Here is a 17,725-nt window from a genome sequence, read left to right on the forward strand (position 1 = left end):
AGAACGAGCGAACTAAATATTAGGGAGAGGCGCGCTATAGCGGCTTCAGTGGGCAGGTGTCTTTGTTCCCAGGGCTGGTATAACGTAAAACTGTTCCAATCTGTTTTTGTGCCCATATGGGCGAGGGCTGAGCCATTTTGACCTATTGTAAAGGGCTAATGACTGATTTGGAATGAAAATAGATAGGGGTAGTTTTGCGTTAATCCAGCCCAGGGTCGATTGCGGCTTTCTGGGTCTGCGGTGACACATGGTGACCCAGAAATTATGTTACCGCGTCGATTGGGCCGCATAATTCGAAAAAGTTTTCTGCTATCATCATAAGTGTCGGCACGGGAATATGGCCGGGAATATGGTTTGATCACAGTGCCACCAATGTTTTCATTTTTGCAGGAAAGCATGCACCGTGCGGCCGCTCGACCCACTCTTCTATATTTTAGTAGGCTATAGCTACAAAGCGCGCTTCTATGCCCCGCGTTCTGATTAGCTTGGGGCAAGGCGAAACTATTTATATTATTTAGAAATGGCTTTTAATAAACCACAGTAGTTCATAACTAAGGGAAGGGAAGAGTAGCAGGGGGCGGCAGAAAGTTAGGTGGGCGGATGAGATTAAGAAGTTTGCAGGCATGGCATGGCCACAATTAGTACATGACCGGGGTTGTTGGAGAAGTATAGGAGAGGCCTTTGCCCTGCAGTGGGCGTAACCAGGCTGATGATGATGATGATGAGTTCATAACTCTGGCTTCTTCGTACGGTCTGTTGGTGAAGTGCATTTCCAGGCACTTCACCTACATTGTTCAGACATTAAAAAGAATGTATTTATATATAATGTCTTGCACTACTTTTCGAAATCTTGGACTCACTATTCCAGAATGTATGTTTTTTGTGATTGCTGCCACTACCCTGCGAAAGTGGATGTCCAGCGAAGCTCTTAAAAACCACCACTACAATGAGGAGAGTTTGAAATGCTTTATTTCTTTTGAGTAATGGTAGTAATGGTAATTTAGAGTGATGGGAGTAATGGTAATTTTGACAGCAAGCCGCCACTGGTTGTATTGCTGTTTCCTTTCCCTTTGCCATTGCTCGTATTCATGCTGCTCCACAGACTTCCTAACTATGCGTTGCCATTGCCATGGCAGCTTGCAAAATAGTAATCTTTACCCGGCAACGTATGCGGGGAGTGCTACGTGCTTTGCATTGTTAGCAGGAGCAGCTTATCATCAATGATGTGGTTTGAAGGTTGGGATGCTTGTTTTGTGCGGATGCGCCGTGAAAAATCCCAACTTACTAGAGGCTAACAGCTTTGTTATAAAATCTACAGGCACTATATTACTAAAATGTGCATGCACTATGCTTCAAAATTCAACTTAGGATGTTGCTCAAGACAGTTGCAGTACGGTGCTCATGTTGGTATATTCTGTGTTCCGTTGTGGTTTCAAAGTGCGCTGCCATATCCCATTATTCCACAAAAATTCATACTAGCCTGCTCCAAACTGCTTCAAAATGAAATTTAGTGTGTTCCAAGCTGCTCCAAAATGCAGTTTTTTCTGCTCCAAACTGCTCCAAAATGCAATTTTACTTGCTTCAAAAATTTCTCCAAAATGACTTTAGGCAGTCCCACCCCTGTGTTAAAGGAAACTTATTGTTACAAAGAGACATACTTATTTTGGATGAGAGGAGTGATGACTGTAGGAGGCTTAGCTATAAAGCCACTCATAGTCCAGGGGAACATTGTTTCCTTTCTTCATTCGTCACCCAATGTAGCATAGAGCTTCCCCTGTTGCAGAGGATACCCACCAAACAAGTCAGTCAGAATTTTCAGGGTAGTAACGTTTAAAGCAGGCAACATGAGTAACATCAGTCTTGTGAGAGGCAGCAGCCAGTAGATGTGAGGCAATATATATAACAAATAAGTGACTTCACTGAGAGGTGCCAGAATGGCAAAGGGGCCAGTGTAAAAGCCCAGGAACTTTTGGTATAAGCCACACCGGACCTCCTTTTGTGTACAAGACATGCTCATGTCACTTATCATATAGCAAACCTTTGAATGGTGTTGTGATGCAAAAGTATGGAGACGGGCAATGCATCGAGCCTCCCCAGCATGACAACATGAATTACCTTTGTTCTGGTAATTCGGTTGACTGAAAGTGATTTGGGGTTGTATTTAATAACAAAGCACTTCTGTTTTCATTCTTTTTCACCCTTCATCATTGACTCAGATGCTGCTATACCACCATTAGTGCCAAAGTTGCCCACTTGGAATGATGGATGAAACGAAAAGGATGAAAATTGAAATAGTAATCTGTCACAAAACATTGACCCTTGGCGTCGTTTAATCATGATGTAGCCTGTGACATGGCTGTTTGGTGTGTAATACCAGTGATGTGCTCCAAGCTTAAAATTTTGCATGAACACACTACATTTTTGAAATTTTGGTTCCTTAAATATCCTAGGCAATTTTCTTTCCTCCACCTTAACTGCAGGGAAGTTAGTGTACCAAATGTTTTTAGCTCACTGCTTCATTAACCTTTTACTTTTGCATCATTAGTAAATACCATTTATTAGTAAAAATAACTTGTAAATAATTCAGTAGAATTACTGTAGAAATTGAAAAGAGTAAAAATCATTAGTAAATAGAACAGTAAATATAAACCACTGTTTCAAAGTTTGATATGAATGTTATTCTTCAGCATTGGTGTTAAACTAATGCTATGTTCTATATCTGTTGTCATGAAACTTAATGAAAGCATTCTGGCATCTGTGTTTACGTTAGTGTGCCCAGTGGCTTTACATCATTTTATCTTGGGCCATGCCTTGTCACAGAACCTTAAAATACAACTGCTGCACCATAGCGATGTATTGTTATGCTTATTTTTCTGCTCTAGGCAAGGAATTTGCTGTCAGCCAGAAATGAAGCAGTTGTAGCTATAGCTCTGTTGCAGGCATTGCCGCATTTTTCTGCAGCAGGATACTAGGACATAAAGAGCTGCATCACATGTGGAGTCTATGGCTGTTTGTAATTGAATGTGAAACATGCAATTGATGATCACTTCATTTATAGTCTGGAAAGGGTTTCCAGAACATGACTGGCAGCTTGCAGTTTTGATTTTAATTTTTGGTCTATTCTATATAACTGAAGGCATAGGATCAGTAGAGGGGAAGATGTGAGGGTGAAAAATATAATGTGTCATTTCTTCTTAGAAACAATCATTAAGCTTATCCTCTCACCATTACAATTAAAGAAGCTGTTTAAAGTATAGAAAGAATGCTTTCACTTCTTATTATATATAGTATAGGACATGGCAATGCTTTGTTGTTTGTGTGAGTATACGAGTGTGATCTGTCAGAGAAATCTTTTATACAGTAGAGATGTGTCATCCTGCAGTGGTAATGTTATGCATCGAATTTTCTGCTTTGCCTCAAGTACTGTGCTGACAGCCACAGATACACTTCTAGTGGACTTGACTACCATGGCATGCAAACTTTCTTTACATGTTTGTGATGAGTTGTTTTGAATGGCGGCGCACAGAAATATCAAAAGATTTTGTGTGTTTGCAGCTTTGAAGTTTTCAGGAACGTCTGTTTGTGTGAACTGATTTCTGTCATGTTTTTTTTTCATGCTATAATATGTTATCAGTTACAGGAAACAGACCTGAAGGAAAAGTGTCAGTAGTAGGCAATCCTTGTGATACACCCCTGTAAGGAATCCCTTAAAAGAAGAATTCACTACCGTTTGATGTTTCAGCTGTCAGCAAACTGTGGGAACACCTGCGTTTGATGGAATGGCTAGACCCAGAGCTGGTAGCAGCAGTCATGTCACTGGTCAGTAGTAGTGATGAAGGCCTCTCAGATGTGCTGGATAGGATGCAGTGCGCATGGAACTTTCATGTTCAAGGCCTCTTCAAGAGCCTGCTTCACCTCACTGAGCCAACTGCTTTCTTTGTATGCCTTGGTGAGCCCCTGCTTTGATTAACTTGTTGCCTCACTCTATCTGTGACTGTGTGCTTTGTGGTAACATTGTGTTTACTTTACAGAATGCTTTCGATTTTATTGTAAGGTCATTTCATGCCAAGTGAGCCAGTGTGTTTTTTACCATCATGGATATACAGTCAAATCTCAATGCGATCACGTTTGACCTCAATTTTGGTGTGATAGGAATTCTGCAAAAATCCTGCCTAGAATGCAATGAGCGCAATGCAGTTTGTTTTGGGATGAGTCGAATGCTTTCCCTAGCTGTGTCGGATGATACAAATTTTTGTAAATTTTTCTAGGTCTAAAGTCTGCTTATGAAATAGCAGCCTTCCATAATCCTGGCAGAGACCTGTGCAATTGGAAGAGGGCTCACTAGGGCACACAGGGCAGCATAGGCGAAGGAGCGAGGGAAGTTTTACTCATTCCAGAAATGTCTTCTTAACAACATTGAGAAAATAATGGTGCAGAAAGCCACCAGTAGCTTCTTCAACCGATAGTAGTCACCTTAAGAGTCTTGAAACTGTTATGATTAATAAAAATCAGGCCCCTTAGTTGACCCCCTTTCTTCTCGTTCTTACATAATGAGGGTCTCGGCAACATTGATGCCTTCAGGTAGCATGTGTGGGTTTATTGACCAGTTGCCTTCACCCAGAAAGATAACGTACTCGTGACGCCTGCGGCAGAAAGCATGGTTCACATCTGCTGCTAAGGTTTGTGAGTAGTGGTGAAGGCTAATGGCTCATTCACACCGGCGACTTGAGGAGGTTGTGTGACCATTTGCGACTCGCGATTAAAAAGCGACCGAAGGCGACTGATGTTCACATTGGCAAGCCTGGCTGAGCGCAGCCCGCAAGTCGCAATCCCGGAGATTATCGTTCTCAGCGAGAACTCGTGAAATCTACGTGGAATTTGCCGTGACGCGGGAGGAGGCCAGATGTAGACATGTGAAAGATCACTTCCGGTGCACCGCTGATTGGTTTATCAGTTTTGCGACCACGATCGCACGACTGAAAAATCGCGCAGTGATTGACGGGCCCAAAATGGTCGTTTTTGGAGAAAAGCAACAGTTTGCGACCATTTGCGACTGGTTGCTTTGCGACCAACTTGGTCACGCGACCACTGTCAGTTGCCGGTGTGAATGAGCCCTAACACTCCCAAGGTTAGTTCTAGTAGTAACACATAAATACCCAAGAAAGCGGATGGGGAAACCGCGCTGCGGTAGCTCAATTGGTTAGAGCATCACACACGTAATGTGAAGACATGGGATCGTTCCCCACCTGCAGCAAGTTCTTTTTCATCCACTTTCATTGCCATTAATTTATAATTTCTTTAATTCAATTAGTAAGTACAAGTGATTTCCCCCATGTTTTCCTTGGTGCCTTTGTTTGTTGGCTTCTCATGATATTGAAACTGTAAAAGCGCACAAAGACATCAAAGAAGAGAGATGACCGGATGAGTGCTCTTTTACAGTTTCAAGATGCAAGTAAACCAACTAGCCCAGTTGTCCATTCTGTTAAACAAGAGTGCCTCACTAATGAAGGGAAAATCAGACATCCACCCGTTCGTAGTAATTGCTACGAAAGAAACCCAATTACTTAATAATTACTTCTCTCCGCCTTGTGTGTTTCCGCAGAACTATTACGTCAAGAGTGCCTCACCTCCACTTTGGTACTGCGGCTATCATTTGTCGTAGATCATACGAATGTCTGATTATACAAACATTTTAAGAGGCCCAGAGAAATTGGTATCATCAAGATTATACTGTACTGTAGTTGAAAAATTTATACCATTTGAAGTTCAAAATTCATTGTCCTCATATGAAGAGATATGAGCAAAGTTCATTGAGGATTTGTCTCGTGGTCAAAGAAAGGATCAGAACACATCTTTGAGGCACATAGTGCCGGGAACTTCTTGATGGAAGCTCGGTTACTTCCGGAGTTCTCCAAGGCTTAGTTCTTGGGCCATTACTCTTCCTAATCTATATTAATGACACCACAGCTAACGTTGGTTGTAATATAAAACTGTTCGCCGATGACTGCATTATTTATAGCGAAATCACTAATTATAGCGACCACATCGCACTTAATACATCCCTCAACACTCTAGCTATTTGGTGCTGTAATTGGCAGATGTCAATTAATGTAAAAAAGTATGTGGCCATGATTGTAACAAGGAAAACAAGACCATCTAACTTTACATTTGAGATTAATGGCATACCACTAACTAAAGTTGAACGACATAAATACCTGGGAGTTACATCAACCTCAGACCTCAGGTGGGATAAACATATTTCGAATATCACCTTAGGAGCATTACGCAAGTTAATCTTCCTCAAAAGAAGCCTTGCGCTCTCTACGACATCAACAAAGCTACTGGCCTACACAATGTTCGTTAGGCTAGTTCTCGATATGCGAACATAGTCTGGTTTCCTCATACAACGACTAACATAACAAAATTAGAGGCAGTACAAAGAAATTCTATAAGGCTCATTCACAACAAATACAAACGCGCTGACTCACTGACTAATCTTCTAATGCAGTCTGGATTCCAAACGCTATCTACCAGAGCAAAACACACTCACCTGAAGTTCTTGTTTCAGCTTCTAAAAAATAACTATAAGATAGATGTGTCCAGGTACATTTCATTTCCTGAGGCTTGAAAAACATGTAACAAACATGCGTACACTTTAAAAGAATACACATGCAACAACGACACATTTAAGTGTTCATTCTTCCCCCTTACAGTAGCTGAATGGAACCGACTTGATCCTGCTACAACCGTCATCAAATCGTTGTCCGAATTTACCTCCCAAGTAGAAGCTGCAGTGCATAAATAAAATCATTTATCATTGCAGGAATCATCGTAAAAAATTTTGCATTGTGTTGCTTTCGGTGTCCCATTTTTCCTTATCCTTGTTTTTTTGTCTATATGTTGTCTATATGTTTTTTTTCCATTCGTTTCTTCTCACTCTCAAAGTATATATGTTTTAAGCACATCTCTTCACACAACTTTAAAATTTCTTGACGTGTTAAGTGTTATCTTTCAGTTTGCTCCTATTTCATGTATAACTGGTTACTTACATGTTCTTCACTGCTAGTATCATGTTAATTAACTGTCATGTTAAAACATGCATTTTTGTTCCTAAACTCATCTTCCTTCTTATATTGGCATCCTTGGGCAATTGTTTTCTTTTTATTTTCATTTTTTCAATTAACTGTTCTGCCTAGATGCGTACCGATATACATGTATGCTGTATTGCCCAACTGCCATGCTCTCAAATGAGAGTAGCAGTGTTGTAAGTAAATAAATAAAAATATAACTGTAATAATGGCGCAATGGTAATAAGGGTGTAATAATAATAACACTGGTTGCTTCATCTGGTACACACACGCCATGTTGCACTACAGAATACATCTCAGTAATAAAACACGATTGCACCATTCCTTTTTTTTTTTCTGCATCGTGGACTGTGCCAGCTATGTCACCTGCATTCCAGGTTTGTGTGCCTGGGCTGTAGAGCACTGGTGTAATTGCTCAACACAGCTTGCCTCGCTTTGGAGACAACCCACTGCTGTCTTCAAGATTCAAAAAATAATTTTTTACATCTAAAAAATACTTTCTTGTAACTTTGCACATGCATATAGGAGAGACGTAGGATTGTCCAGTTATGTATCACATATATTTAAGCCTACCACCAAAGTAATTTTTCTGACCTTGAGACCAGGCTTCTTGCAGAAACTTTGATATTTACCAGTTTTCTCTGCCAATCTGCTGAATGTTCAATTCTAAAAATATTTTTGGGCTGTGCAATATTTAGAGGGTTACTATTCTATACTGCTTGTGTGCCTCCTGCATTTTCCTATGTTCTAGGAAAAAAAATCAAAATGTGGTAATTTTACTCATTTTCACTGGTGCCAAAACGCTTAAAGTATGTATTCAAATACAGTAGAATTTCATTAAACTGAACCTCAAGGGACTGGAGAGATATTTTTCGATTAACAGGAATTCCATTTGCGGAGAGAGATGTGCAGAGGTGCAGCATCATCTCATACACGGTCTTAACACTGTCAGACATGTTAAAAATAAAGAAGTGAATGTAGCAGCTAGTTTGTTCTGTGGTTTGGGCACGTTGGGAAACTTCCGGATTGTCTAGGCTTTGCTAGTTTTGGTTATGAGGAGGCACTGGTGATGTACCAAAGAAAAAACATTGCTCTCACTGCTCGCTGAATTAGCACGGGGTCATGCTGGAGTCAAAGTTATCGAATGGAGCATTGTAAGGCATCCAAAATTTCAGTCATTCGTATTTTGGCCATCTATTGGGCGAGTGGCGGTGCTGCCAAGCTGCTCAGACTGCACATGCTATGCATTAAAAATCTATCAAAATTTTGCTTGCTTGAGTCTCTGCCATTGCTTTTTAACCATTTCAGTGCCATTTTTTTCGCTGTCCAATATCATAAAACGAATGTAACAGTTTATTTTTGGCTATTCAGATGGGAAAATATGACACGGATAATAGCAAATGCACTCTTAGTATAGTCCTTACATTCATATCTTTGTCTTATATCTCCTATTTAGTTTCATTGTGATGTGCGCGCTTCCGCAATAGTGCCACCGTGTCAGGGTTAAAAAGAAACAAAAATTTCTTATAAACATACGGCAGATGGCAAAAATATGCAAGATACCTTGTTCTATGGTGTGAATATTTGAAGGGAGAATAGCCATGGCACTGGTGCACAAAGTCCGGGAGTGACCCCTCCGATCGGCAGATAAGCGCTCTGCGCGGCTCAACGACGGCTACGAAGGGGCTTGTTGTGCAGCATGCCAACAAAACTGCCGATTAAGCAAACCCAGAGAGATGAGAAAATATGCTTCTAGAAATATGCAACCGATGGTAGAACTACCTCCGAGCCCGCCAACTTCGTGTTACTGCGCACATCCGACTGGAGAGAGTGGAGAACGCACTGCTAAGTCATTGGCGCTGAAAGGGTAAAGTATAGCTTTCTACATAGAAGGTATGTGCCGCAAAAAAAGTAGATATTGACTTTTTCTTTAAAAAAATTACTTTAGAGCTGGCTTCTGTTTACAGAAACTTGCGAAAATTTTGTTTCCGGCGAATGAAAGTTTTTTTGCATTATCCAAATACAAAACCAACCAATTTAGAGGCTGTTGCTCCGTTTAACTGGCATTTCCGTTTAAGCGATTTATGTTTACTAAGATTCTAATGTATTTGGAAAATTGACTATTTTACAGTCACACCACGTCATTGACTTGCCACACACACAATCAGAATCTGGGTCATATAACATACAGTACTTTGTAAAAAATGTTTCTTAGTGCCTGCTAGCTCGGTTGGACTAGAACCATAATTTCTCACAAAGAAAGCAACACAATTTTTGACAACAAAAACAAATTGGGAGAATGAGTTTTGAGCTTCAACAAATACAATTACTATCAACTACTTATTATCAGACACGTACTATCAACTATTATCTGTGATGGTCAAAAAACAATGGTTCATTTACTGTGGAACAACCCTAGTGGCTATGTTGTGCTTGCTTGCTGGGCATGTGTTTCTATTGTTTTGTTGGGATCCATTGCTTATGGGATATATTGTGCGTATACAACCATCCCACTGTTTTAGGCTTCTTAATTAGTTCTTAATTTTGTCTTTCTTTATTAACACAATGTTTCTTTATTTAACACTTTCTTTATTAACACATGGGAGGTCTCGCCTGAAGTTCTTTTTCTTCCTATGGATTTCCTGTTATATTCATTCTGTAGATATAACCATGCCTACTTCAGAATTAAAACAACATAAACTGGAAGATGAGAACTGTTTGGCCCAACTAAAGAGAATGACGAAGAGTTGCTAGAAACACAATGTTTTGAGGTTCTCTGGCAGTCTTTGTGAAGAGTGCTTCTAGTGCGAATGACCAAACAGGCTTTTCTTTTGATGTTTTTCTTTCATGCTCCAGATATATCACTGAAAAGAAGCATTGCTTCTTTGGATGACAGTTCGCTCAGTAACTGGGAATCGGCTAATGTCATCAGTGAAATCTGCACAAGGATAAAGGCTGTGCAGGATCTGACGGCAGTGGCATTTGAAAATAGCACAGTGCCAGAAAAGGTTCAGGCTGCCTTGAAGAACCTAAAAATTGGTAGGTATTTAAGCCTTATACATTTTCTTTCTTTGTTTTTTTTTTGTCAGATGTAGTGCACCATCCTCCACACCCTTTTTATGTTGCTCTCAATATACATTTACACGTAGCTTTTAAGAGGAAGCTTTAGCTCAGGCCCAACTCTGATGTGGCCTGTTCAAATACATGTAAAACGCAGAAACGCTTTTCTGAGATAACCACTGGGCCGATTTTAATGAAATTTGTTGCATTTGAGAGAGAAAGTTCAATTCTAGTGACTGTTTGGTAGTGGAATTTCGATTTAGGGCTTTAATTTTGTTACAAGAGTTTTTAAAAATTTGCAAGTGAAAAAAATATAGAAGCACCAAGTTTACAAATTAATAACTCTGTATCAAGAGCAGATATCGCGATTCTGTATACGGCATCTATTAGATCATTCAAAGCAGATAAATTTAATGTGGCAATTTATATCTTACATGAATTTGTTGCGTTGTGTACAAGGGCTCTGCAAAAGTTCGATTTCTATATTAGTACTAAATTTTTTGAGAATCATGTGTGACATATCAATATTGTCTGCCTTAGATGTACTATTAGATGCAGTTCACAGAATTGTGATATCATTTTTCATTGCTGAGTTACGGAGTTGTAAACTTGACAGTTTCGTTTTCTGAAAATTTCAGATTTTTGCCAATTTTAAAGAAAAAAATTGACGACCTAAATAAAAAATTCGAAACCAACAGTCACTAGATTTTAAGTTTTTCTTTTAAATGCAACAAACCTCGCCAAATTTGGTGCAGTGGTTGCCGAGAAAAACTAGAAAGATAGGAGCACCTGAGCTTAAGCTTCCTCTTAAGAGGGCACAGATGCACTAGTACTGAGTCCATGATGCCCTGTATGCTGCAGGCAAGCATTTTGTGCAATGCAACAATGGATGTCACAACACTGCTGGAGTGCTCTTGGACGTAAACCTGCTGCACCATTGATAAAACTAAAAGCATTTGCAGTATACAGGGTGTCCCAGCTAACTTTAGCCAGAGTTTAAAAATATGCAAATGCCACGCAGCTGGACTGAACCAAGGTAATGGTGTTTGCCGTTGCTTGGAGATACTCAGATTATTTCTTTGCATTCTGCCTAATTACATAATTTATTCAACTTCTCAAATGTTGTAATTAGATTCTAACTAGTCGATATACTCGAGAAAACTATCGAAGCAAACCCAGAAAAAGTAGCTGCATCCGAAACAAACACTGACTTGGCCCAGCTTGCTTCAGACGTAAAAGCACTGACAGACAAGTGTGACGACGCTGAAAACCGCTTGCGACGCACAAACCTATTGTTGCTCGAACTTCAGGACGAACTCGGCGAAAACTGGGACCAGTCTGAGGCCCCCACATTACTTCCTTCTGCTCCGAATACCTAGGTATTGCAATTGGTAGCCAAGATATTGAACGTGCACACCGACTAGGTCGTTTACAGTCAGGCAAAAACCGTCCAATCATAGTTAAGCTTGCACAATTTAAAGATAAATCAAGAATTCTTGTTGCAGGACAGAAACTTAAAGGAACCACATTCTCAGTTCGTGAAGATTACTCGGCTAAAGTTCGGCTAGCCCGAAAAAAGCTTTTTTCTTATGGCCAACAAACTAACGCCTCATTTAAGATCCGCTTTGATAAGTTGGTTATCGACAGAAAATTATTCACCTACAACGCCGAAACAGATTCCGTTGTAGAACTACATTCATAGCGGTTAACGCAAGTCCCGTGCGACACTTCTCTGCTGCAGGTCCGGCTGTCAGAATGCCTGCGCACAGCTAAAGTTAACAAAATTTCTGTCCTACTGACAAATATAAGAAGCTACCTGCCCCCCCAAAAAAATAGTTGAGGCCGTCCTAGAAGACCATAGCACTGACATCGCCTTATTTACTAAATCTTGCCTAACACCAGTTAATCACGATTCAGAATTGCTTCACAGCAACCGGTCCTTTCGTATCTACCAGCGAGATTGAATAGGTCGCCGGGGAGGCGGCATTCTTGCTCTTGTGAATTCAACTTTTTCATCCTCTTTACTCGAGATAAACAGCCACAGCGAAATAATGTGTCTGAAAATTTGCCTTCCCTCTTGTACCAATATACTAATTGTATGTTATCGAGCACCTGACATGGATAATTCTTTTATTACGGACCTTCGCGCTGCAGTTCAAGTCTTGCAATCCCAATTTCCTCATGCCAATCTAATAATTTGCGGTGATTTTAACTACCCGGACATCGACTGGGAATCTCTTACTGCGTCATCTCGCCAATCTAAAGATTTCCTTGAAATTGTACTCACTTCAAACCTTTTCCAAGCAGCAAATAAGCCAACACTAGGCTCAAATATTCTTGACCTCCTTCTTGTTTCCAGTCCTGAACTAATCAAATCCTTTTCATGTCACAGTGGGCTGAGTGATCACAATCTCTTGTTCTTTAACCTGATGATTGAAGTCTCCCCCCGTCAACCGTCCATCAAATACATCCGTGATTACAATAAAGCTGACTTTGCAAGCATAAACTCCGACCTTGAACACTTTTTCACCACATTTCATGCGTCCATGGCTACGAGATCTGTGAACGAAAATTGGTGTCTCTTTAAGCACAAAATCTTATCACTCATAGATGCCTACGTCCCATTCATCTGCATCCGCGTGGATGCCACAAAGCCATGGTACTTTAACTCACTGTGTAAGCTATCACGAAAAAAGAAGCGCCTCTTCCGAAATGCCAAGAACTCCGGATCACCTTTAAAATGGGAAAAATACTTCGGCATCCTTCGTGAATACACTAGATTATTGCGGTCATCCAAAAGAAAATTCTACAGTCACAATCTTCTAGAAATATTGCGTGTTAACCCCAAGAAATTTTGGAATTTGCTAATGCCCAACAAGAACAGTTCCTATAACATATCCTTAAAGAGACATGACAGCACAGACGTTCCGCTTTACGAGCGATCAGACGCAATGAATTCCTACTTGACCTCAGTTTTCACCCACGAGCCAGCTGATAAGAGCATTAGTTTACCGAACTTAAATTTTATTCCAATGCCACCCGTAACCGTCACATCTGATGGAATTTCAAAGCACATCGATTACCTCAAGCCGTCTACTTCACCCGGACCTGATAACATTCCTGCTAAACTACTTAAAGGCACGAAACATTTCACAAGCCAATTCCTGCAACTCATCTTCGCCCAGTCCCTCAATACTAGTCAAATTCCGGACGACTGGAAATCAAGCAAGGTTGTGCCAATTTTCAAGAGCGGCGACCGTGCTGACCCCTCTAATTATCGTCCCATTTCATTAACATGCATCTCATGCAAGCCCTTCGAACATATACTCTACTCCCATATTGCGAATCACCTCGATCACAATTCTTTCTTCTTTCCCAAACAGCATGGTTTCAGGGCAGGCTTCTCGTGCGAAACCCAACTTTTTGAATTTACAATCAATCGTCACCTTAATTTAGATTCTTCATTCCAAACAGACATCATCTACTTAGATTTTTCAAAAACATTTGACCGCATTCCTCTCCAACGTCTATTGTGCAAACTTGCATGCTTATCACTTGACCCTCTTATCTTATCCTGGATTCGCTGCTTCTTAAATAACCGCTCACAGTTCACCGTCAACGCCAGTCATGCGTCCGAAACTACTGAAGTTATCTCTGGAGTTCCCCTGGGTTCCGTTCTTGCTCCGCTTCTCTTCCTAATTGTCATCAACGACCTGCCGTCTGGGATTTCGTCATCCGTCCGTCTTTTTGCGGACGAAATCCAGAAATGGTGTTCTGACTGGCTTATGCAGCTTAATAACAAACTCATACAGTACGTGGGAGTACTCATACAGTAACAAACTCATACAGGTACCTGGGAGTCGAAATAACTAATAAGTTAACTTGGGTGGACCATATTACAAAACTTTGTGCTAACACTTCCAGAACACTTGGTTTCATCCGAAGATCGCTGGCTATGTCCCCTCCATCCATCAGGCAACTAGCATATGAAACATACGTCCGCTCTAAAATGGGATACGCCTCAGCCATATGGAACCCTCACCAGATTTACTTGATTCAGTCGCTCGAAGCCATTCAGAACCGGGCAGCCTGCTTCATAACTTCCCAGTACTCGCCTTTGCATAGCATTACTGACATGAAATTGTCTCTCGGACTCGAAACCCTAGCACTCCGCCGAAAACTTGCAATGCTCTTTTTCATAAATTATACTTTAACTTTCCTGCACTGCGCAAGAACTTATTACATGCTCCGTTACGCTCATCTTGTTTAACTCCCTTAGCATACAGCATTTGCATAGTTCTTCCAACGCCTCCAACAAATCCTTTCTCCCCATCGCCATAGAAGAATGGAATAACCTTCCCGAAGCCGCGGTTTCAGAGTCAAATCCCTCCAAATTTAGGCAGTTACTATCAGACCATTTGAACCCAAAATAGCCACTTTTCCTCCCGCTTCCTCTCCCAGCAATCCGACTTGCTTGTGTCATCGCCTATTTTTCCTTCTCTTCTTTTTTGCCACTTTTGTTTAGCATTTTTCACATTTATGTGTACAGTTTTCTTCAAATTTATTGCTACTCAGTTCGAGATATTTTCATTGTTCTATTTATACCTGATGTTTTCTACACAGTTTATTATTTATTTTTCCATTACCTTTGTTTGATTTTTTTTTTGAGCTGATGTATGGCACTTTCCAATCGCTGTCCCCCCCCCTTATGTAATGTCCCTGAAGGGACCCTTAAGGGAATAATAATAAATGATGATGGTGATGATGATGATAAAAAGTGTCAATGAGAAAATTGTAGAGTAACATAAAAAAACTCCCTGTGCAGCTTTCTGTTGCTCAATATGTCCTACATTAAAGTGTTTTTCCGAGTGTGAAAGACGCCTGCGAATACATGCTAAGTGCCTCAAGCGGCCAGTCGCGTGGCAGTTTTGCGTGCATTTGCGGGCTTCCCTCACGCTTGGAAAAACACTTTCATGTAGCACGTATTGAGCAACAGGAAGCTGTATTGGGAGTTTTTCATGTGACTCTACAATTTTCTCATTGACTCTTTTCATCTAATTATACCTTTTGAGAAGTTTATTACTTAATTAAGACTAGTTATCTAATTAGGTGGAATGCAAAAAATAGTTTGAGTATCTCCAAGCGACGGTAAACAACATTACCTTGGTTCTGTTCAGCTACATGGCATTTGCATATTTTAAAACTCTGGCAAAAGTTATCTGGGTCATCCTATATAGTTAAGGCCAAGCCAAGCCAAAATATTAAGCGATTGAAAAGTAAAGCCTACTCGTATTCTAGCACTATGGTAGAACTGTGTAATGCTACTAGTTGCCTTTGATATCGCCATTTTGTGAATACAAGAAGTTGTGTGCTGTCCTGAACAAGACAAGAACAAGAGCGGTATGTGATGGCGCTCTGCATGTATTCACAATAATTGGACATGTGCTTATATGCTAGCTGTGTACATGTACCGTACCATTTTTGTTGCGTTTTGTGCATGTGCTCTGTGCTAAACATAGTGTTTGTTTGCGTCATTGCATGTGCAGTACTAAAGCTCTCTGTTGACATTTACGCATTGAATGATAGAAATGTCATTGATTATCAAGCAAGGAATGTAGATTTCACAAATATGTGGTAACTATTTTTGTTATTATAAGGATTTCTCTACTGAGTTGCAGCTTACGGAAGCTGGGTGCCCTAATGCCATGCGACATTGTAATCTCCGAAGGTGACTAATGTAGAAGGCGTGGCATGTGGCAGGCCAAGTGTTGATTACACATTCTTAAAAACTTGGGCATGTCGTTGCACTATCTGAATGGCTCCATTCTTGCATTTCACCTGCATTACAGCAGCTTATTTAATGCACCTGCTCACACTGCTGTCATTTGTGGTCAGTATGCTTGGGAACTGCTGCTTGTCTCATGCAGTAGGGAACATATTCTAAGTTAACTTGCATATATTGAGAGGTCCTATAAGTTTTCACACATCAAAACAAACTACATACCATATGCTTTTTGCACCTTTCCTTGATAGGTTATTTTTTTTAGCAGACTGTAGAGTTGTCAATTCCTTGTGATCATTCATTTAATTCCTAGCACGTGACAATGTTGTCATCACACATCAGTTGCGATGTGATCTTCCAGTGGCTTAATATTTATTTTTCTTTATCTTTTATTTTGAATGAGAGGCAGCGCCAGAAATTTGTGCAGGAGGTTTGTTCATTTGTTCAATGAAAAAGAAAAGCAAGGGAGCAAAGAGGTGAAGGGCAGTGGAAGCTGACCTAAATGGTACAAGTGTCAGTGACATTGAATAGATTCTATCTTCCTCTAAATAGACTAATTTTCTGTCTGCTTTTGGCAGTGTACCTTTCTCATTTGAAGATTTTATAAGCGTTAACAGTCAGGTGGAAGCTTGCAGACCCATGACAAAGGATAAAAGTATGAGCATTGGGGGCAGTATAAATTTGTAGTGAGCCGTAAATTATGGATCTTGACAAATACACTCTACCTGGCCTGTCTGAACACACTGGAGGTGTTCTCACATAAAGGCAATGCCGAAAGCACACTAGGTTCTGCATTCAGTATGCTGCATGGCGTATTATGATTGTTTTTTAAAGAGCGGCTGATTATTATGGATTATTTAGCAGATAAGGTGACACCAAGTTTTCCAGCCCTTCGTTTTAATGATTATTTCTGCAGGAAAGTGCAACCAATCACCAGAGCTACAAAAACATTGAATTAATGGTAGTAGACAGTATTTGTTTTCCTTTTATGAGAAACCAGCTACTTTACAGCTCTCAGCAATAAAAAAAATCTGCGGACATTTAAGCACTTCTTATAAGTTGGGAATGCGAAAGCATTAAAGTACATTTGAATGCCACTGAGTGGTCCTTTGAGTTCTGAACTCCTTGCGGGCAAGTGAGCATGTTGAGATGCTTGGCGCATTTTCATTTCGCCTTACTGAAGTGCACTTAGAACGCAGACGAGAGCTTGCATGGCCAAGGAATGCGCGGGTAACACAGGCTTCCGAGAGTGAGAGCGAGGGTGTTGTGGCATCGCGTTGATGCCCTGACCCCTCACACAACACCTGGTGTGCTACTGCTGCAGCAGGTGTCCCCTTTCGCTCTCTTTGCTCCATCAAGGCCCGCTTGTGACGTGACGTCGCAGCCAGTGGGAACTCCGTTGAGGTGCGCTCGTGACATCATGTCGCAGCCAATGGGAATTTAGGTGCGGTTTCACTGGTACAGACGACAGACAACAGCTTTTTCGCTTAATGGGCCATTTGAGGCTTTTGCATCAAAATTTATTTGTTAGGGGCATAATTTTTGTTGCATGCCAAATTTTTTATGTGCAGCTACTAGTACTCTGAAATTTTAAAGATTTCCTTACCTTGGAATCTTAATAACTTTTCTTGCATTTTTTCCTGGGATTTATCACTTTGGATTGACACAGATTTACTGATGACACTCTCTACGATGTGTTGCAAATTTTTGCCTGGCTGTCTGCCTATAAACTAGGTCTCGAGCGCTAGTTCACATACTATATAGGGGAACTATATATTTGGGTGGTCTGAAAGGG

The 17,725-nt window shown here is 40.6% G+C and overlaps 1 protein-coding gene and 1 non-coding gene across 3 annotated transcripts in view; both read left to right on the forward strand.

Annotated features, from left to right (window-relative positions):
• LOC142565799 (uncharacterized) overlaps positions 1-17,725 on the forward strand; it is a 70,357-nt gene that overhangs the window by 18,158 nt on the left and 34,474 nt on the right. For both annotated transcript variants that reach the window (XM_075676337.1, XM_075676336.1), the window contains exons 11-12: positions 3,743-3,949; positions 9,945-10,127. In XM_075676337.1, the coding sequence (XP_075532452.1) occupies positions 3,743-3,949; positions 9,945-10,127 (390 nt within the window). The remainder of the gene's footprint in view (positions 1-3,742; positions 3,950-9,944; positions 10,128-17,725) is intronic.
• TRNAT-CGU (transfer RNA threonine (anticodon CGU)) lies at positions 5,182-5,254 on the forward strand. Its single transcript has one exon. It is a non-coding gene; the product is annotated as a tRNA-Thr (tRNA).

Source organism: Dermacentor variabilis, unplaced genomic scaffold (genome assembly GCF_050947875.1).
Source record: "Dermacentor variabilis isolate Ectoservices unplaced genomic scaffold, ASM5094787v1 scaffold_12, whole genome shotgun sequence".
Lineage (NCBI taxonomy): Eukaryota > Metazoa > Arthropoda > Arachnida > Ixodida > Ixodidae > Dermacentor > Dermacentor variabilis.